This window comes from Ziziphus jujuba, chromosome 10, assembly GCF_031755915.1.
Source record: "Ziziphus jujuba cultivar Dongzao chromosome 10, ASM3175591v1".
NCBI lineage: Eukaryota > Viridiplantae > Streptophyta > Magnoliopsida > Rosales > Rhamnaceae > Ziziphus > Ziziphus jujuba.
In genome coordinates, this window is record NC_083388.1 from 22718643 (window position 1) to 22740055 (window position 21413).

At 36.3% G+C, this 21413-nt stretch overlaps 4 protein-coding genes across 10 annotated transcripts; all 4 read right to left on the reverse strand.

Annotated features, from left to right (window-relative positions):
• Positions 1 to 278: 278 nt before the first annotated feature.
• On the reverse strand, positions 279 to 4420 carry LOC107412050 (sugar transporter ERD6-like 5). Of its 6 annotated transcripts, none has more exons than XM_060811774.1 (18): positions 4081 to 4420; positions 3845 to 3907; positions 3652 to 3741; positions 3476 to 3535; positions 3193 to 3258; positions 3044 to 3109; positions 2880 to 2955; positions 2732 to 2796; positions 2460 to 2555; positions 2225 to 2302; positions 2027 to 2111; positions 1795 to 1838; positions 1648 to 1710; positions 1493 to 1552; positions 1344 to 1385; positions 1098 to 1157; positions 870 to 984; positions 279 to 770 (listed from the first exon to the last, which is right to left on the reverse strand). In XM_060811774.1, the coding sequence occupies exons 1-18, from the start codon at positions 4243 to 4245 to the stop codon at positions 637 to 639; spliced, it is 1428 nt and encodes a 475-aa protein (XP_060667757.1). In that variant the 5' UTR covers positions 4246 to 4420; the 3' UTR covers positions 279 to 636. The 6 variants fall into 6 exon arrangements, with proteins under 6 accessions (XP_060667757.1, XP_060667756.1, XP_060667755.1 ...); XM_060811773.1 differs by having other exon boundaries at positions 1493 to 1570; XM_060811772.1 differs by having other exon boundaries at positions 1344 to 1397; positions 1493 to 1570.
• A 1095-nt stretch (positions 4421 to 5515) lies between these two features.
• On the reverse strand, positions 5516 to 13971 carry LOC107412049 (sugar transporter ERD6-like 5; the record flags this gene model as incomplete). Its single annotated transcript, XM_048468737.2, has 11 exons — positions 5516 to 5706; positions 5762 to 5813; positions 5939 to 5998; positions 6341 to 6394; positions 6506 to 6565; positions 6656 to 6718; positions 6806 to 6849; positions 13405 to 13488; positions 13582 to 13657; positions 13745 to 13810; positions 13897 to 13971. Coding segments are annotated over 11 exons (825 nt in total), but the record flags the coding sequence as incomplete, so codon positions are not given.
• Positions 13972 to 14119: 148 nt separating this feature from the next.
• On the reverse strand, positions 14120 to 14980 carry LOC132799697 (sugar transporter ESL1-like). Its single transcript, XM_060812153.1, has 4 exons — positions 14794 to 14980; positions 14548 to 14610; positions 14387 to 14474; positions 14120 to 14256 (listed from the first exon to the last, which is right to left on the reverse strand). Exons 1-4 carry the CDS (start codon positions 14965 to 14967, stop codon positions 14120 to 14122), a joined length of 462 nt encoding a protein of 153 aa, XP_060668136.1. The 5' UTR covers positions 14968 to 14980.
• A 1807-nt stretch (positions 14981 to 16787) lies between these two features.
• On the reverse strand, positions 16788 to 21216 carry LOC107412047 (sugar transporter ERD6-like 5). Of its 2 annotated transcripts, XM_016019749.4 has the most exons (18): positions 20672 to 21212; positions 20410 to 20472; positions 20226 to 20315; positions 20065 to 20124; positions 19748 to 19813; positions 19601 to 19666; positions 19439 to 19514; positions 19285 to 19349; positions 19029 to 19121; positions 18793 to 18870; positions 18611 to 18695; positions 18357 to 18400; positions 18210 to 18272; positions 18062 to 18121; positions 17911 to 17964; positions 17496 to 17555; positions 17267 to 17381; positions 16788 to 17179 (listed from the first exon to the last, which is right to left on the reverse strand). In XM_016019749.4, exons 1-18 carry the CDS (start codon positions 20837 to 20839, stop codon positions 17061 to 17063), a joined length of 1425 nt encoding a protein of 474 aa, XP_015875235.3. In that variant the 5' UTR covers positions 20840 to 21212; the 3' UTR covers positions 16788 to 17060. The 2 variants fall into 2 exon arrangements, with proteins under 2 accessions (XP_015875235.3, XP_060667760.1); XM_060811777.1 differs by lacking the exon at positions 17911 to 17964 and having other exon boundaries at positions 20672 to 21216.
• Positions 21217 to 21413: the final 197 nt, after the last annotated feature.

Consider the following 21413-nt stretch of genomic DNA (forward strand, 5'->3'; position numbering starts at 1 on the left):
TTTAACTAATAATTATTTGAAAATGATGGATAAAGCTAGCTTCTTTTACTGCATTGCACGCTAAATCAAATCCTTTATAAAACAAAGCAACGAATATTGTTGAGTTCAAACATCTAGTACTTACTATAAAATTAACAAAAACATTGAAGGATTATTAATTAATAAGATAATACCAGAAGCATGTTGTTCCTTTTTGCAGCTTTTTTACAGAAACAAAATCTGAAGAGCAAAGGTAGAAGCCTAGTAGGGGGTTTTTCTTGCATGACAAGGAAAACTGCTTTTCACATCGAAGTTTGTGAAAGACTAATTATTTATAAACAAAAACTTTTTCGTCATTAAGATTTTTTATACAAATTAACTAAATATTAAACTGTATCATTTGCAGGACAATTAAACTTTGTTCCGACGAATTCATTATTAATCTAAACCAACCAAACTCAATGGGAGCTTCATCTTCTTATAGAGTTTAACTGTGCTACTGATGCTTGTGTTACTTCTAAGGATTGTCCTTTTGGTCTCTGGTACAAACTCTGAAATAAAAACAACAGCTGAACCACACATGTTGAGTAAATGTGTAATTTTGTATTGCAGACTTTCTTGCTCTTTATACCCAAGTTCCCAAATTCAATGGGAACTTCATCTGCTTATGGAGTTTAACTGTGTTATTGATGCTTGTATTTCTTCTAAAGATTGTCCTTTGGTCTCTGGTACTAACTTTGCAATGAAAACAACAGCTGAACCACACACGATTGAGTAGATAAAAAATGTTCCTGATTTATTATATTAGATACATTAGTATACAGAAGGAACCAAAAAATAGCGATGAGCAAAAGAAAGAAAAATGGGAAGTTGGGGTTTTGTAATTGTACCAGATGAGCTCCATTTCATCATAAAATTGAAACTGTATGTAACTATCCAAGAAAATGACCAACTTGACAAACTCACAAGGCTTCCAGCTGAACCCTTGACATTTATAGGGAATATCTGAAAATGGAAAACTCATTCAATCAATTATCTATCAGCTTTCTCTAAATTGTCATCTCTCATACTTAGCCAATAAATATTTAAATTAGATATAACAAAGCTGTATGTATAACCTCTGATACTATAACCCATGGTAGGCCTGCCATGCCCAATGGGAATGCTACAGTGTAACCCTGAGTTCAGTGAATCAGAAGCAATATGTCAGTATTATATACTCCAATCGATTTATCATTCTGTAAAAACCGATTTGCAATTAAGAAGAAAATAAGTGGAAAAATGTTGTTTAAGTCTTTGAAATAAGGAACACCAGTCTTGTCATGTATGGTGAGTATTTAGTTTTCGCAGTACTTTTCACATACCAGTATCGCAATAAAGACCATTATGGGAGTGAGCACCTTTAACTGGTGGAGGCCCTGGCCATAACAAGCTGAACTATTAGAGTTTGATAATTTGTGAATGAAGCCAACCCCATCATCAATGGAGAAGCATCAGGATTTTGGGGATAGACCTTAAAGAAGAATGCCAAGCCTAGAAGAAAACTACAAAAGCACATTCCGGCTGCTGATATCTGCATATATCGGTAGACCTGATAGTTATCAACTTTTTCTATTTCATATATATTCTACGTCACAATTTTAAGACAAAGTTATTTTCCATTCTCACCATTAGAAGTGGTCGTCTTCCTGATTTATCCGTCAACAGCACACTAAAAGTAACAGCAGGAATCTACAAATGGATACATTTACATTTAAGGTATGAATGCAACAAAATCCTTCCATCACAAGCAGTTGATATGGAAAAACCAAGAACCTGGATGGCAGCCAGTGATATAGTCCCAATTGTACTCGAAAAACCTGTCAAATTTCCGAGATTCAAATTGTGTTTTATTGATTTATTTAGCTGCTTAAACATATGAAAGTTTGTAAAAACCATAATTCAACATCTGTAATTCAACCAAAAAAAAAAGTCAACATTTGTGAGGAAGCGGATTCAACTATATATATATCAACTTAACATGAAAAATTCAAGCACATTTTATTACCAGCATCTGCAAATATAGAGCTTGCGTAATAAATAATGGCACTATTCCCCCCAAGTTCTGGTAGTGCCATGAGCCCAACTCCAACCTAAATTCATCCAAATTCCAAAATATATGTAGGAAAGGTCAGACAGCTTCAAAATGCAAGATGCCAACTATCCAAGTTTTTTCATTGTTTCTATTCTGGTTTATAAAGCTCACAATGAGTGAATGAGCATATCTCTGCTGAAACAAGTCTAGAATTCCTTCCGAATTCTTCTCAAAGGTCTCTGTATAATCCTGCAACGAAATGTAAGCAAATTTTGTTTCTTGTTTCTGTGCCAGAACATTATTTAATCTTCGAAGTAATAATATTTCCTAAAAATGATAGAATCTTCTCCTTGTTTATGTCAAGAAACAGCTAATCATTCGTAAGAACAAAAGGCTGGAAGATTACTATGATATCATCTGCTTCTTGAGAAATGTCTGCCTTCTTTCCCCTAAGACACTGCAGAGTGGCTTCAAGCTCCTTCTTCTCTTTACCAACTTTTGCCTACAAAAATTTGTAACAAGCATACGAAGACCCTATCTATTAAGCACAGTTTGAAGTTTTGAAGTTCTCTTTATTATCATTGGTGGGTAGCTCAAGAAAATTAAAGAGGAACAAGTATTTAAGTTTCTTCCTTTTCTTTGTTGCCTGCAACAGAAACTAAGGAATTTTGGACTCACCAGCCATCTAGGAGACTCAGGAATGAAAAACAATCCTAAAATATGAAGCATAGATGGAATAGCACCTGGAATGTAAATCAGTTAGTCTAATTGTGCTATAATTTATAATGCGTATATTATACGAGGTAGAATCAAAGAAATGACTTACCAATTACAGCCAAGGAGCGCCAAGTCATAGCATTTCCAATGAAGTACATTAGTGAAATGCCATAACAAATAATCAACTGTTCACTTGACAAAATATCAGGATCTTGATCCAAGAAACTAATGTATAAAGGTTCCTGACACATTCATAATGATCAAAACATATACCTGATTAGCTGAAGTAAATCTTCCCCGAAGATTTGCAGGTGTTATTTCAGCAATATATACGGGAACCTGTTGGGGAACAATAACTTAATTAATTGCATATGCATGATGCATGGCAATAAATTGATGGTCAAAAACCTTATTTCAATTACCACATAGTAAAGAAGCCCAATTGCAAACCCCTGCAACACTCTTCCAAGTTTCAGCCACCAAACATTCTGCGAAATGCATGAGAAAATTGAATTTGTAACTCTGGAGAATAGACATTTGCATACATAGTAGATGGAATTCAACATTCAGGATGACGTTCTCTTAAAAATCGAGTTTGAATTCCTACTTCTTATGCAGCCTGAAAATTAAATTTAAATATGGAGGGTAAATTGAACATCTTCACATCAAAAGATGTACAATTGTTACGGAGAAGGAAGAGAAAACCTTTGAAAATGCTATTGAAAACCAACCAGCCAAACTGAAGATTTCAGAGAGCCACATTGTCTGCCTCAAAAATGTATATACATCAATAGAAAAAGAACCAACATTTTAGTTGTTCGTATCAAATTTGAACAGTTTTACATCAAGGGTAGAATAAAGAGTTAAAGACAGAAACTTACACCTTTACGACCTATGAGATCGCTTGTTCTTCCGTTTACTAGTCCACCTAGCATTCCTCCTACTGTTCCTATTGAACTGAAAACTGAATACTAAACCAAGTGCAAATTTAAGAGGGTCAATCAAATGCAGGGGGGAGAATTTCTTCAACACGAAGGAAGATAACCACTAGTCCAGTCTAATCTTCTTACTTACATCTGCAACAGAAGGGTTCAAATCCTCCATGATTCCAGATTCAGCAGGTGATACATATCCTACCTGAACTAACACAATAATAAAGATACTTGATCACAAACACTCAAAACCTTTTTCATTTCATGGTATATATGTACAGTACAGCCACAAAGGAAATCTGTTTTTATTTCTCTACCTTCTACTGGAAAAATTTATTCAGTTCCATAGCATCAAGGTGAATTTGATGGTATACTTACAATAAAGCCACAGCAGAGAGAGCCACAGAGGGCAACCAAGGTGCTTAGAACAACAGAAAAGGTGGCTGGGGAGTCATTTGGCAGTGTGTCACTGCAGCTGCCAACCTCATCAACCATAAACTTTTCTTCTTCATGCACTAACATTGCTAGTAGTCCCTCTTCCATTCTCTCTCTTTCTCAATGTCTAATTATAATAAGAAAAACAAAAACGAAAAACAGTGAAAGAATAAGAAGAAAATTGAATGCCAACAGAAAAAGAAAGCAGGCACACGTTCAGATAACGCTCGATTCCTTATAAAAGGCAGGTTCCATCATTCATGCTTTCAACATTGGCTTTTAATGTTCTGGTGCAATTATTGAATATCTTCCTAGTAACTTTTTGTTTTCCTAATTAGGTAATTTTGTGCCCAATAAAAACAAAATCCAGCAAAGATATTAAATGTATTTCTCTTTTTGTAATGATATTTTCTTGGAAATTATGGTATCCATATTGATGTACATCTCATCCCTCTGACCAAGCCCAAAGCCAATGGCTAAAGTATCTCTTATTTCCATCAAAGGCCCAAGGCCCATTTTACAGTAGGGCATAGTTTGAAACCTCATGTTGGGCCATAAAGTAGAATTTAAAGTGAGCCCAAGCCCATAGGGCAGAAGAGAAGGAGGAAATCCGGCGGACTCTCTCCCATCCCTGTTTTTGCGGGTTCGAGTCTTTCACTTCAAATCCGCATCCAAGTCGGGAGGCGGGAAGTTTGGCAACCAACACATATCTACTGTGCCATTACCTTATTCCTATCCTTCTTTTTAAATTTTATTTTTTAAATGTGGCTAATACAGTAAGCTTATGATGTAGAAATTTATTAAAAATTATATCATTTTGTTATGTCAGTATAGCATAAATTATTAGTTAGTAATTCCATCTTATTGCGGCAAAAATTTTTGGTATAAAAATGGATAATTGTTTGTATTATTATTATTATTATTATTACTGTTAAAAACAAAAAAGTAAAAAAAAAAAAAATTTGAAAAGAATGAAATCACATAGATATGTACAAAAATTATGCTGAATAATATCATTGTTCATGAATATTTTAAAACATCAGAGTTAGGTGGCCAATAGAACGTAGATTTTTAGATTACTAAAAGAGAAGTATTCCAAAAGCAAAAATATTGGCAGGCATAAGCATATGTAAATGTAATTAACATAAAGCCGGACCAATATCACAGGCGCACCATTTTTTTGCATTAGTTCAGAAATCCTTATATAGTGGAATATTGATACTTGATTTTTTTTTTTTTCTTTTAAACCTATATTTCTTTTATCCAATCAAAACGTACAAAGGACAATATAATTTAACAAAAAAATATGAAATTAATTTGACTGTAGACTAGCTAGCCCTTTCAACCCAAACACATATTCCCTTACATAATGACAACTTCATCTTATCTGAGAAGTAAACTGTGTAGTCGAGGCTTGTATTTCTTCTAATGTTCGCCCTTTGGTCTCTGGTACTAGCTTTGCAATGAAAACAACAGCCGAACCACAAATGACCGAGAAGATGAAGAAAGTTCCTGAAGTAATTATTTCTAAGATATTAATACACACAAGGAACCAAGAAAGAAAATAATAGAAAGGAAGAGGGGTGTTATACCAGATGAACTCCATTCCAAGAGGATGACAAACTTGACAAACCCACAAGGCTTCCAGCTGAACCCTTGACATTTATAGGGAATATCTGAAAATGGAAAAACCAATTCAATCAATCAGTTAGCTACCCGGCTTTCTTGATTGCCATCTCTCATACTTTTGCTAATAAATATTTTAAATTAGATATCAAGAATAACAAAGCTGTATGTACACCTCTGACATTAAAACCCATGGTAATCCTTCCATGCCCAACGGGAATGATGCACTGTACCCCTGCATTCAGTAGCAATCTGTCAATATTATGATTAAGTTGATTTATCACCCTAAGAAAAGGGCTTGTAAATTTAGGAGGGAAAAGTACAGGAGGAGAAGTAACATAAGCTATTGCTTAGTTTGCTAGACTACATATACCAGTCACAGTTGAATTTGTAGGTATTGTTTCCCTAAAGATAACAATATCTGCCAAATAAATTGTCTGAACAAATGAAAAGCTTGAAATATATAGGAAAAAAGTATCTAATTTCCATGCCACTAACAAAATTTGACCTTGAGAAAAGGAGCACCTATCTATAGCTTATCTTGTATGTCTATAGTTTTTGTTGAAATTTTACATACCAGTACCTCAATTGACACCATTTTGGGAGTGAGCTCCTTCAACTGGTGGAGGCCCTGTCCAAAACAAACTGTAGTATTTAGTATCTTGTATGTATTTAGTTTTGATCATCTATATGTAAAGCAAAATCTACCATAAGTTGAAAAGTATCAAGTTTTGGGATAGACCTGAAAGCAGAATGCTAAGGCTAACAGAAAACAACTCAAGCACGTTCCAGCTGCAGATATCTGTATATATTTTGGTAGACCAGATTATCTACCTATTGTCGTTGCCAATACACACTTTTAAAGTTGAGAAAAAATGTATTCCATTCTCACCAGTAGAAGTGGTCGTCTTCCTAATCTATCCGTCAAGAGCACGGTCAAAGTAACAGCAGGTATCTACAGATGAATATGTACACATTTGAGATATGGATGTATAACAGAATCCCTTCATTTACATACAATTATCATATAAAAATCTAGTACCTGGATAATACCCATTGATATAGTCCCAATACCACTTGAAAAACCTGTCACACTTAAGAGAGCTCAAAATGCGTTTAAATTGAAATATTTTGTTAGTTTAACACATTAAATAATAACAAAACTATTTTCTCTACTTAACATCAATCCATTGTCTTTACTTTAACATCAATCTCAAAGCTCAAGCCAAACATAGACTTAAACTTGGATATCAAGGTAAGATGTTAGGAAGTAGTCTCAATTATGTGCATCAAATTAACAGAAAAAACATATATTAGCACATCTGATTTACCAGCATCTGCAAATATAGAGCCTGCATAACCAACAACTGAAGTGCGCCCCCGCCCCACACCACCCCCCCCCCCCCCCCCCCTCCCCCCCCCCCCTCCCCCCCCCAATTGGTGCAAGCACTACGAGCCCAAGTGCAACCTAAACCAGTCAAAATATAAGTAGACAAGGTCAGACACTTGAAAGCTGCAGACTATAGGTTTAGAAAGCTCACAATGAGTGCATGAGCATATCTCCACTGAAGCAAGTCTAAAATCCTTTCTGAGTGCTTTTGAAAGGTTTCTGCGTAAGCCTGCAATAACCAAGGCAAGTTTTGTTTCTTGTTTACATGCCAGATCATTATTGAATCTTCAAAAAGTAAAGTTATTTCCCTACAATATAAGGATCTCTGGTTGTGAATGTCAAGAAACAGCTTCTCTTTCATAAGAATCAATTGGGAGGAAAATTACAATGATCTTAGCTGCTTCTACTGAAATGTCAGCATTCTTTCCCCTGAGAGACTGCAGGCTGGGTTCAAGCGCTTTATGTTTGCCAACTTTTGCCTAGAAACAATTGTAATAACCATATGAAGATCTTACATGTTGGACACAGTTTGGAGTTCCCTTTTTTATATTTTGGGCTCGCTCAAGAAGATGTATAAAGGAACAAGTACTTAAGGGTCTTCCTTTTCTTTGTTGCCTTCAACAAAAAAGTATATTGTGTGAAGTCCAGCCGCACCACACTGCACCGACAGTGTGAAACCAGCAGCTCACCATTTTTGACAATGGCCATTGCTGCATTTAACATCGAACTCCAACTTGCTCAACAATTGTGGGCAATGTCAGAAGGCCGGTGCTGAACGTCAGAAGAGGTTGAAAATGGAGGACATGCACCGAATTTGTAAGCCTATAAATAGGCTCCATCCCGTTGCATGCAAGCCAAGCCAAGTTGAGCAAGCTCAATATCATCCCAAATGAGGAGTATTGAGAGTAAACTCCGAGAGAGAGTGTTTAAGCTCCAGAGAGAGCTTGAGAGAAGAGTGAGCAATTCCAGAGAGAATTTGACAGTGTAGAGAGAGGTTCCACGTGAGAATCCTGCACGAGAGAAGTTTTTATTTTTGTAATTTATTTCCAAGTGAGTAATAAAATTAATTTTTATTTTTCTTCTCACATTTCTTCTCTAAAGTGGTCAGAGAACCACAACAAGTGGTATCAGAGCTTCGGTTGAGAGCTTGGGTTCAAAATTTGAAGAAACAGAGCCTCTGTTTTTCAAGTTGGTGTTTCGAAAAGTTGCTCAAATCAATAATTTGACAATACCAGGTGAAATTACTCGACGAGAAGAGAACAACCAAGTTCGTCACAGAGAAAGACGATCCTAACGCGCCCTTATGCACCGCCTGAAATTTTCTACAGTAGATCATGCACCTCACGCGCTGCACGCGCCGTCTGGAGGTTGAAGACGACCACGTCAGCAGACACGTCATCGCACGCAGCCATGTCATCTGCCATGCGACCGACACGTCATCAGCCATGCAATCACCACGTCATCTGCCATGTGTTGACATGTCAACACAATCTGCCACATCATCAAAAGTTTCTGAAATTACAAAACAGACCCTGAATTGTTGAAAATTACAGATTAACCCCTATAGTTTCTGTATTTACAGGTTGACCCAAAATTCTGGTAATTACATTTTCCCCCAAAAATTCTGGTAATTATATTTTGACCCCGGAAGAGTCAAGTCCATCATTTTCGGCCATTCCGGATGCAACGGTTAACTCCATTTTGCCACATTCGGCTCCATTTTTGGTCAAACCATAATGTTAATGGAAGAATCACCTTCGGGAGCTATGGTTAAGCTCACTACCATAAATTATACATTTTGGAGACCTCGGATGGAAGATCTCCTCAACTGTAAGGATCTGTTTGATCCTATAGAAGCTAAAGGAGAAAACCCCAATCCTAGCAAAGAAGTAGAACGGAAGAAATTAAACAAGAAAACGATCGGTCAGATCACGCAATGGATCGACCACAGTGTCTTCCACCATGTAGCGAAGGAAATGGATGCATATGCCCTCTGAAAAAAATTGGAGGACATGTACCAAGCCAAGATTGCTTGGAACAAAGCCCTGTTGCTTAAGCGATTGGTAAATCTAAAATTACAAAGTGGAACTTCTGTAGCCGAGCATACCAGTGAGTTCCAGAGTTTGGTAAATCAACTATCTGCTGTGGATTACCAACTAGGGGATGAGGATTAAACCCTCCTACTTCTAAGCTCTCTTCCAGATAGTTGGGAGACATTGGTAGTCTCTCTCAGCAATTCGGCCCCGAATGGCAAACTTACTATGTCTATGGTTAAGGATGTCCTATTTAATGAAGAGGCTAGGAAAAAGGACAGTGGCATGGATCAGTCACATGCCCTTGTCACAGAGAAAGGAAGACAGCAAAGAGGTGGTCAAGATATGGGGAGAGGTAGGAGCAAGAGCAGAGGCAGATCTACAGACGGCAGAAAATCATCATATAAGTGCTATCATTGTGGCCTGGAGGGTCACATGAAGAAAAACTGCAAAAAATTGTTAAGAGAGCAGAGACTCCAAGGTAATCAGCCGAAGAAGGATGGAGAGACACTAGTCACTGTTACAGGAGAAATGGTGCTCTTCTCCACCGAAGAAGAGACATGCCTTCATATATCAACCCAAGATGTTAAGTGGGTAGTCGATATTACAGCATCCTACCATGTCACTCCACACAGAGATTTTTTCAAAACGTACAAAGCAGGAGACTTTGGTACGGTAAAGATGGAAAATTCCAGTTTTGCAAAGATTATGGAAACTGGTGATATTCAGGTAAAAACGAATGTTGGTTATACAATCACTTTGAAGGATGTCTGTCATGTTCCAGATCTTCGGCTTAATCTACTTTTGGGAGTAGCCTTAGACAAGCAAGGCTATGGTAACTATTTCAGCAAAGGCATATGGAAAATGACGAAAGGTGCTATAGTTGTCGCCCGAGGACATATTTGTGGAACCCTGTACAAGACTCATGTGAAGATATGTGCAGATAGCCTCAATATTGCAGAAGGAGAGGCGTCTCAAAATCTGTGGCACCAGAGACTCGGTCACATAAGTGAAAAAGGATTGTCCACTTGGCAAGGAAGAAGCTTATCACTGTTTGCAAGGATGCTGCACTAGATCCTTGTAGTCGCTGCTTGTTTGGTAAGCAACATAGAGTCTCCTTCAGTTCCTCTGCATTGAGAAGATCAGAGTTGCTTAGTCTGGTGCACTCTGATGTTTGTGGTCCCATGGAGGTGGAATCATTAGGTGGTAACAAGTATTTCCTAACCTTCATTGATGATGCTTCTCGGAAGGTGTGGGTATATTTCTTAAAGACAAAGAACCAGTTATTGGATTATTTCAAACTGTTTCATACCATGGTAGAGCTTGAAACAGGAAAGAAACTGTTTCAGATAATGGAGGCAAGTATACTTCCAAGGAGTTCGATGCCTACTGCAGAAGATATGGCATTCGACATGAGAAGACGGTCCCTCATACCCCACAACATAACGAAGTAGCCGAAAGAATGAACCGAACCATTATGGAAAAAGGTCAGAAGTATGATCAGTATGGCTAAGCTGCCAAAGACATTATGGGGAGAAGCTATTTGTGCCGCCTGCTATTTAATCAACAGATCACCGTCAATACCATTGAATTTTGAAATTTTGGAGAATGTGTGGTCGGGTAAGATTCCCTCCTACTCTCATTTAAGAGTGTTCGGTTGTTTAGCTTATGTACATATATCCAAGGAGTTCAGACAAAAGCTCGATACAAAATCTACTCCATACATTTTTATAGGATATGGAGATGAAGAATTTGGATACAGGTTATGGGACCTGAAAACAAAGAAGGTTATTAGAAGCAGGGATGTAGTATTCCATGAAAACCAAACAATGGAAGACATTGAAAAGCCCAGAATGTCTCCTAATTGTAGTTCTAGTGCCGAGAATTTTGGTCCTAATCCAGCATCAGCACAAATAGGCACAGAGGATAATGAGGTGCATGAAGATATACCAGAAGCAGACCAGGAGGAAGAAGGGGATATTGAGCAGGGGAGACTCAATCCTTTCAAGCAGCTGTAGGGCCATCACAGCGGTCAGATGATGGTACACCTCCTGAAACCAGTGGTTTACAAGTTCAGAGATCTGAGCGAGGCCGAATTCCATCAAATAGATTTCCAGAATCTGAAAATATTCTGCTTACTGAATAGGGGGAGCCAGAGAGTTTCCAGGAAGCTGTTTCTCATCAAGACAAGAAAAAGTGGCTGCAAGCAATACAAGATGAGATGGAATCCTTGCAAAAAAATCATACTTATGAGTTGGTTGAGCTTCCAACAGGAAAGAAGGAACTAAAGAATAAATGGGTGTTCAAGCTCAAGAAAGATGGCAGCGGAAGGGTGGTGAAACACAAAGCCCAATTGGTGGTCAAAGGATTTCTTCAGAAGAAAGGAATTGACTTTGATGAGATTTTTTCACCAGTGGTAAAAATGACTTCAATTCGAGTCATTTTTGGTTTAGTAGCAAGTCTAAACCTAGAGCTTGAACAGATGGATGTGAAGACAGCATTTCTTCACGATGATTTACATGAGGAAATCTACATGGAGCAGCCAGAAGGATTTGAGGTTTCAGAGAAAGAAAACCTCATATGCAAGCTGAAGAAGAGCTTGTATGGCCTCAAGCAAGCACCAAGACAATGGTATAAGAAGTTTGACTCGTTTATGGTGAGTCAAGGCTATAAAAGGACTGCAGCAGACCAGTGTGTTTATATTTAAAAATTTTCAGGTGGAAACTTTATTGCACTTTTGCTATATGTGGACAACATGTTGATCGTTGGACAAGATGCAATGAAGATTAGTCAGCTGAAGAAAGAATTGTCTAAGTCCTTTGATATGAAAGACTTAAGACCAGCTCAACAAATTTTGGGAATGCAAATAATCTGAGACAAGAAGAATAGAAGGTTATAACTATCTCAAGAGAAGTATGTTGAACGGGTGATAAAGAGATTCAACATGGATAAAGCCAAACCGATCAGCATTCCACTTGCAAATCATTTCAAGTTGAGCAAGAGATTGTGCCCCTCATCCAAAGAAGAGATAGAGGAGATGGCTTCAATACCATATTCTTCAGCGGTAGAAAGTCTGATGTATGCAATGGTGTGTACCAGACCAGACATTACTTATGCAGTAGGTGTTGTGAGCAGATTTCTTTCAAATCCTGGAAAGAAACACTGGGAAGCAGTCAAATGGATTCTCAGGTATCTTAAATGTACATCGAAGCTGTGTTTGTGCTACGAGGGAGGTGATCCAATCTTAGAAGGCTATACAGATGCAGATATAGCCGGAGATCTTGATAATAAAACATCTACATCAGGTTATCTCTACATTTTTGCGGGGAGAGCTGTGTCATGGCAGTCAAAATTGCAGAAGTGTGTTGCTTTATCCACTACTGAAGCAGATTACATTGCCGCAGAGGAAGCGGGTAAGGAAATGTTGTGGTTAAAGCATTTTTTCACAGAATTGGGCATCAAGCAAGAAGACTACAAGATACATTGTAATAACCAAAGTGCCATGGATTTGAGCAAAAACTTAATGTATCATTCCCGTACAAAGCACATTAACATCCGCTATTATTGGATACGCGAAGTAATAGATCAACAGTTGCTGAAACTGATGAAGATCCACACAAAGGAGAATCCAGTAGACATGGTAACAAAATTTGTTGCTCAAGAGAAGCTGAAGCTGTGCAGAGACATAGCTGGAATGGATGGCAGATGACCATCAGTTTAAATGAGCTGGAGGGGGAGAATTGTGAAGTCCAGCCGCACCACACTGCACCGGCAGTGTGAAACCAACAGCTCACCATTTTTGACAATGGCCATTGCTGCATTTAACACCGAACTCCAACTTGCTTAACAATTGTGGGCAATGTCAGAAGGCCGGTGCTGAACGTCAGAAGAGGTTGAAAATGGAGGACATGCATCGAATTTGTAAGCCTATAAATAGGCTCCATCCCGTTGCATGCAAGCCAAGCCAAGTCGAGCAAGCTCAGTATCATTCCAAGTGAGGAGTATTAAGAGTAAACTCCGAGAGAGGGTGTTTAAGTTCCAGAGAAAGCTTGAGAGAAGAGTGAGCAATTCCAGAGAGAATTTGACAGTGTAGAGAAAGGTTCCACATGAGAATCCTCCACGAGAGAAGTTTTTATTTTTGTAATCTATTTCCAAGTGAGTAATAGAATTAATTTTTATTTTTCTTCTCATATTTCTTCTCTAAAGTGGTTAGAGAACCACAACATATTGGACTCAACAACCATCTTGGAGACTCTGGAATGAAAAACAATCCTAAAATATGTAGCAGAGATGGAGTAGTGCCTACAACGATAATCACCTAAGGCTAATGTAAATGTATAAATTTGATCATGTATAAAATGAATATGCAGGGTTAGAATCAAAGAAATGATTTACCAATTACAGCCAAAGTCCGCCAGGTCACAGCATTACCAATGATGTACATGAGTAAAATTCCCAAACAAACCATCAACTGCATTCACTTCACAAAGAATTCTGATCCACGAAACTGATATGTATAGGGTCATGGGTCATGACACATTCATTTGTGGTCCAATACCTGAATAGCCGAAGTAAATCTACCTCGAATCTTAGTTGGTGTTATTTTGGCAATATATACTAGAACCTGTATGGGAACAATAATTTAGTTCTTGTATATGTGTGTTGTATAAGACTTTAACTATTATAGCAGTAAACCCTTATTTGAATTGCCACATAGTAAAGGAGCGCCATTACGAACCCCATTAAGACTCTTCCTAAATTCAACCACTTTTCATTCTGTGAAAATCATAGAAGTCCAGAATCAATAAATCAAACCCAACAGGTAGAAGAGTAAGAGAGAAATATGGGTGAGAAACTCAATAATCTAGAAGGTAGATGGAATTTCAATAGTTGAAAGACATTCTTAGAAAATTCCAGTTTCAATTCTTACTTCTTATGCTGCTTGAATAGCCAAATGAAATATGGAGGATGGATTGAACATCCTCACATCAAAATGAATTACAACTGCTATGTGGAAGAAAGAGAAAAGAACCTTGGCAAATGCTGTTGATATCCATCCACCCAGCAATACTGAAGATTTCAGACAACCACATTGTCTGCCTCAAAAATACAAATCAAACAGGAACGACCTTTGAGAAGTTATATCAAATTTAACATTTACATCAGGTGAAGAATAAAAGGGTAATGTAAACATTTACACCTCTACAACCTGTGAGGTCGGTTATCCTTCCATTTACCAGTGCACCTGCCAGTCCTCCAACTGTTGCTATTGAACCGAAAACCAAATACTGCCCAACCCAAAATCAAAAAGAAAGTGGGAATTTTTCAAGATAAAAAAGATAACAAACAATCCATTCTTACAGCTGCAATAGAGAGGTCCAAGTCTTCAATTATTCCAGATTCAGCAGGTGATGAATATCCAATCTGCATCAACACAGTCATAAAGTACTTGTATATAGGTGCTGAAAACCTTTTCTGGGTATTAAGCAGGGGACTCTTTTTTCTTTTTCATTTTATTGAAGAAAGTTTTATACCATTCTAATATATCCTGAGCAGATGAGAGAACATAAAAGAGGTCAAAAAAACGGAGAATCTGATGGTACTTACAATACAGCCGCAGCAAAGAGAGCCACAAAGAGCTACCAAGGTGCTTAGAACAACAACAAAGGTTGCTGGGGAGTCATTTGGCTGTGTGTCAGTGCAGTCACCACCAAGCCCACGACTCTTGGACTTGGCATCATGATCAACCGTAATAGACCTCGTTAGCAGCCCCTCTTCCATGTTATCTCTCTGCTTCTTAGTCAGTTAAGAAAAGAGAAGAAAATTGAAAGCAAAACATAAATAGAGAAAGACTGGTGTTATTTGCTCGAGCTTGGTGAGAGCAACAATGAAAGTCTCTAGAATCTTTTTCAGGTGGGTTCCATTCCATTAAAAATGCTGGTTCACAACTTCCACTTGATGTTTTATTATAAATGATTTCAAGTGCAATTATTGAATACCTTCAAAGTAGATGATTGTTTTATAAATTTAGTGATTTGGCACGGACGCCACATTCCAAAACATATATATTATTTTTCTGCCATGATATCTTGGAAAAGATGATCCTTCACATTGCAAAATCCAAACTTTTCTCTCACTACTTTCTCCAGTCCTTTTCTCTTTCTTTCTTCCCATTGCCATGAATCCTCTGCATCTAAACCCATGTCGTCAAACGGATTAAATTTCTCTTCTTTTGTTGAATAGACTCCCAAATTTATCTTTTTCCATAGATATAGGAAAATTGACACACAGTTTGAGAGGGGGCCGGGGGGGGAGAAAAAAATTTTGGACAGATGGGTATCCTTAAAAAGCATTAGAATATGGTTTGGGATGGAGGATTCTGATAAAGGAAGAAAACAAAACAAGTAAGACAGAGGAAAAGTACAAGGTATTTTAAACCATGAAAGAGAAGTAGAACCAGCAAATTTTGATGCTGACATGGTATCAGTACGTTTCCATAATAAGATAGTTTCTGATGACGAGGATTTTTTTTTTTTTTTTGCTGTTTATTATTTGGAAAGAGACGTGGAATATACGTATTTATTTCCTAACATGGAAAAGGACATGGATTTTGCTCTGAAAAAGACAAAATCAATAAATAACTTAAAATTGCTATAAAAATTAATTATTTAAATTACGATTGCAAAATTAGGGGGAAAAAAAAAAGAGTCTCATTGTTAAATTACTATAAATTAATTAACAAAAGCATATATGATCCAAAAAAAAAAAAAAAATTAACAAAAGCATATGAAAGGGTTTCTTTTTTTTAAAAAAATCCCATGAGGAATTTTTAAAAAATTTAATTAATTTTCCTAACTCAGGAAAAGGAATAAGCCTATAATCTTAAAGAGTGATTTATGTGTGTGCGCGCGCGCGTGTGTGTGTTAGGTTAAAATTGTTTCATTGTTATTTAATATATATAAAAATAAAAATAAAAATAAAAATAAGTGTTTCATTTATTTATTTTTTGTTATTTATTTATTTATTTATTTATTTTTAAGGAAACTTTAGTAACATTTGTTTGCGCCTGGTGAGACCAGCAGGGAGTGCAATTATCGAATACCTTCAAAATCAATGATTTGTTGTTTTATAAATTAAGTAAATTTGGTATGAATGCCACGATTTAAAACATATATGAAAATTTTACTGTAGAGATCACATTAAAATTAATCTTTTTAAAAAAAAAACTTACAAAATATACACAGCAAAAATTAATATTTTTCTATGATACGGTGGTCCATCGTGGAATTAATATATATATATATATATATATAAATATTATTTTTCTACCATTATAACCATTAGCCCTGTTAAGCTTTTGTCTATATGCTTTACAGTGCAAAATCACGTGTCTCCTCCTATCTTTATTTATTTATTTTCTTTTTTCATTGCCATGAACCCTCTTAATCAAAATGTAACGCCCCACAATATATCGATAAAATTATTCCGAATTCATCCTTACTAATTAATATACACACACACACACACACACACATATATGCTAAATTGGAAAAGCAATTAGAATTAACTAGAATCACAAAGCTATAATTTTTATCGTTTTATTAAAGAAAAAGTGAGTGTTTGAAACATGCTTTAAGAAAAGCGAGTCTTAATCTTCATGCTTATGCTTTGCCATTGTCCTATAATGTGGTCCTGAATCGTAATAAAATATTGATATTTACATCTAAATACTCGATAAAACATGCTTCTTTATTGTATTATATTCTAAGTTTCTAAACCGAATAACTGATGATGCCCCCATAAACCAAGAGGCAAAGAATATCGAGTTTAAACACATATTCCCAAATAAATGGGAGGTTCATCTTATTACAGAATTAAAAATGTGTAATTGAAGCGTGTATTTCTTCTAAAGTTTTTCCTTTAGTCTCTGGTACTAGCTTTGCAACGAAAACTACAGCTGAACCACAAAGGACTGAGAAGATGAAAAATGTTCCTGAAATATTATATATGCAATATTAATATACCAAAAAAAAAAAAAAAAATGTACTAGGGAAAACACAAGGGAAGATGGGTTTTGTACCAGATGAGCTCCATTCCATCATAAAATTGAAAGTAAATACAACTATCCAGGACAATGTCCAATTTGCAAAACTCATTACACTTCCAGCTGAACCCTTGACATTTACAGGGAATATCTGAAAATGGAAAACTCATTCAATCAGTTATCTATCAGCTTTCTAAATTGTCATCTGCCACATACTTCAGGTCATAAATATTTATATTAGATATCAAGAGTATCAAAGCTGTACCTCTGACATTATAACCCATGGTAGTCCTGCTAACCCAAATGAGAATGCTACAATATATCCCTGAATTCAGTAGCAGTATGTCAATATTATACTCAAATTTGATTTATCTCTATGCAGAAAAAGGCTTGTAAGTTTAGGAGAGAAAAATAAAGGTAGAAAACAAACATAAGCAATTGCTTAGTTCACCAGACTACTTAGACCAGTTACAGTGGAGTTGGTAGGCATTGTTCCCAAAAAGAGAAATATTGTAATACAAAAATTTAATAACAAATCATTTGAATAAGTGGAAAACTTGACGTATATAATGTACTTAAATTTCCATGTCACCGTTAACAAACTTTGACCTATAGAAGAGAAACGCATGTCTTATAGCTTATCTGGTTTGTATTTAGTGTTTTCTTAGTAGTTTTTATACCAGTATGCCAATAAACACCATCATGGGAGTAAGCTCCTTCAACTGGTGGAGGCCCTGTAAATAACAAACTTTAGCATCGGACGTTTCATCATTTGCATATAACAGCCAACACCATCAACAATAGAGAAATATTAGGAATTTGGAGATAGACCTGAAAGTAGAATGCCAAGCTTAGAAGAAAACTACACAGGCACATTCCAGCTGCAGATATCTGTCAATATTTGGCAGACAAGATTTTCAACTTGATGTTGTTTGCATTACACATTTGAGAGTTGAGACAAAATGTTTTCCATTCTCACCAGTAGAAGTGGTCGTCTTCCTGATTTATCGATCAAGAGCACACTCCAAGTAACAGCAGGTATCTACAGATGAATAAGTACGAATTTGAGATATGAATGTATACAGAATCCCTTCATTGACATGCAGTTATTACAAAAAATAAGTACCTGGATAATTGCCACTGCTATTGTCCCAATGCTTCTTGAAAAACCTGTCAAAATTAACATATTCAAACTGTTGAAATATTTTGTTCCTTGCATACATTAAACAATTACAAAACCATTTTTGTGAGTTAATATCAATCTAAAAGCTCAATACAAACAGAAAATTAGACTTGGATATCATGATAAACAGTTAGGAAGTTGGTTTAATTATGCATACCAAGTTAACTGAAAACATATGTTAACACATCTTATTTTACCAGCATCAGCAAATATAGAGCTTGCATAGCAAAAAATTCCACTGGACCCTCCAAGCTGTGGAAGTACCACAAGCCCAACTGCGACCTAAACCAAATTCAAAATAGAGGTAGGAGATCAGACACTAACCAAAAGAAAGGTGCAAACTTTAAATTATTTTTATATATTGGTTTAGACAGCTCACAGTGAGTGAATACGCATATCTCCACTGGAACAAATCTAAAAACCTTTCCGAGTGCTTCTGAAATATTTCTGTGCAATCCTACAAGATGAGAGAAGCAAGTTTTGTTTCTTATTTCATGCCAGAAAATTGTTGAATCTTCACAAGTAAAAGTATTTTGTAACAATAAAAGGATCTTCTGATTGTCAATGTCAAGAAACAGATCCTTTTTTCATAAGAACCAGAAGTTGGAAGATTACCATAATATCAGCTGCTTCCTGACAAATGTCAGTATTCTTTCCCCTGAGAGACTGCAGAGTGGCTTCAAGCTCTTTACGTTTACCAACTTTTGCCTACAAACAGTTGTAATAATCATATGAAAAACCTACATATTGGACATAGTTTGAAGTTCACTTTTAAAATATTCTAGAGTCACTCATGAAAATTCTTAAGGGGACCAGGATTTGAGGTTCTTCCTTTTTAGTTTCCTTCAACAGAAAGGTATATTGGACTTACCAGCCATCTGGGAGACTCTGGGATGAAAAACAATCCTAAAATATGTAGTACAGATGGAATAGCACCTGAAAAGAAAACAATGTAGTGTAGATGAGCCATAAATTTGATCTTGTATAAAATTATATGTGCAGGTTGTGTAGACAAATTGGTTTACCAATTACAGCCAAAGTTCGCCAGGTTACAGCATTTCCCATGAAGAACATTAATGAAGTTCCATAACATGACATCAACTGTTCACTTGACAAAACATCAAGATTCTGATGAATCAAATTGATAGATCAACATTTGCATCATATCCATGGTGATCAAAATATACCTGATGAGCCGAAGTAAATCTACCTCGAAGATTTGTTGGTGCTATTTCAGCTATATATACAGGAACCTGTTTGGATCAACAATTTAATTATTGTATATGCATGCTGTATGGTAGTAAATTGATGGTCAAAAACCTTATTTCAATTACCACATAGTAAAGAATTCCCATTCCAAAACCCAGTAATACTCTTCCGAATTCCAACCACCAATCATTCTGCGATAAACACAGCAGTGGAAGGGTGAAAGAATGTGCCAAAATGTAAGACTAAAAGTATAGTTGTGTAACTCAATAAAATAGATGGCAGATGGAAGTTACAACAGTCGGAAACATTCTATGAAAAATCCAGGTTAAAATTCTTACTTATTTTCCCTGCTTGAATAGAAAGCTAAATGAAATATGGAGTGTAGATTGAACATCCTCACATCAAATGAATTAGAACTGTTATGTAGAAGGTAGAGAAAAACCTTGGCAAATACTATTGAAAACCACCCGGCCATACAGAAGATTTCAGAGAACCACATTGTCTGCCTCAAAATACATATCAACATGATTGACGTTTCAGTAGTCATATCAAATTAAGCATTTTACTTCAGGATAAGAATAAAAGGGTAATGCAGAAACTTACACCTCTGCGACCTATGAGGTCAGTTATCCTTCCATTTGCCAGTCCACCAACCGCTCCTCCAACCGTCAATATTGAACTGAACACTGAGTACTACCATTTCCGAATTCAAAAGGGTCACTCATGTAAAGAAAGAGAGAGGGTATTTTACAAGATAATGAAAGGTAACAATACAATAGATACTTACAGATGCAACAGAAAGGTTCAAGTCTTCCATGATTCCATACTCAACAGGTGAACTATATCCAAACTGCATGAACAGAATTAAGTATAAAGAACTTGTTGATAGACATTGAAAATCTTTTCATGGTATTGAGTAGGGGATCTATTTTGTGTCTATTCTTTTTGTTGGAGAAATATAGTATTGTAGCAGATACTAAGAAGATAAGAGGATTTAAAAAAAAAAAAAAAAAAAAAGTTTCACAAAGATAGAATCTGATGGCACTTACACCGAAGCCGCAGCAGAGAGAACCGCAAACAGCCACCAAGGTGCTTAGAACAGCAACAAGTGTGGCCGAGTCATTCGGCAGTTTGTCAGTGCAGTCACCAAGCCCATCAGTCTTGAAATTGGCATCATGATCAACCATAACAGACCTTGTTAGTAGCCCTTCTTCCATGTTTTCTCTCTACGTCTTTCTGGTCAGCAAAGAACGAGGAAAAAAAAAAAAAATTGAAAGCAAACAGAAACAGAGAGATTGGTGAGACAAGCAGAGGAAAGTAACCAACAGACTTTCAAGTGCTCTCTATTCCATTGAAAATAAAGGTTATCAGCTTCAAGGAGATTCTTTCTGTTTTCGTTTTTTTGCTTTTTTTTTTTGCTTTTTTTTTTTATATATTATTTGAAACGCAATTATTGAATACCATACAAAGTCAATGATTCTTTTTTATAAATTAAGTTAGTTGGAATAACAGAGAAAAATTTTACCAACTCATCAAAACCTTGGCTTATGTAAATTTAGGCTTTATACTTGATTTCTTTGAATAGCCAATGCCAACTTTTTCATGGATCATACAGGCAGACTCACACAGTGTGAGAGGCCAAAGTTCCATTTTGGTCATATGGGTATTCATAGGAAGTACTAAAATATGGTTTAGGATGAAGATTCTGGTAGAGGAAGAGAAAGTGAGAAAGGAAGGAAGATCTGAAGGAAAACTAGGAAGACAAAGGAAAGGCAGATGAATGATTAAATC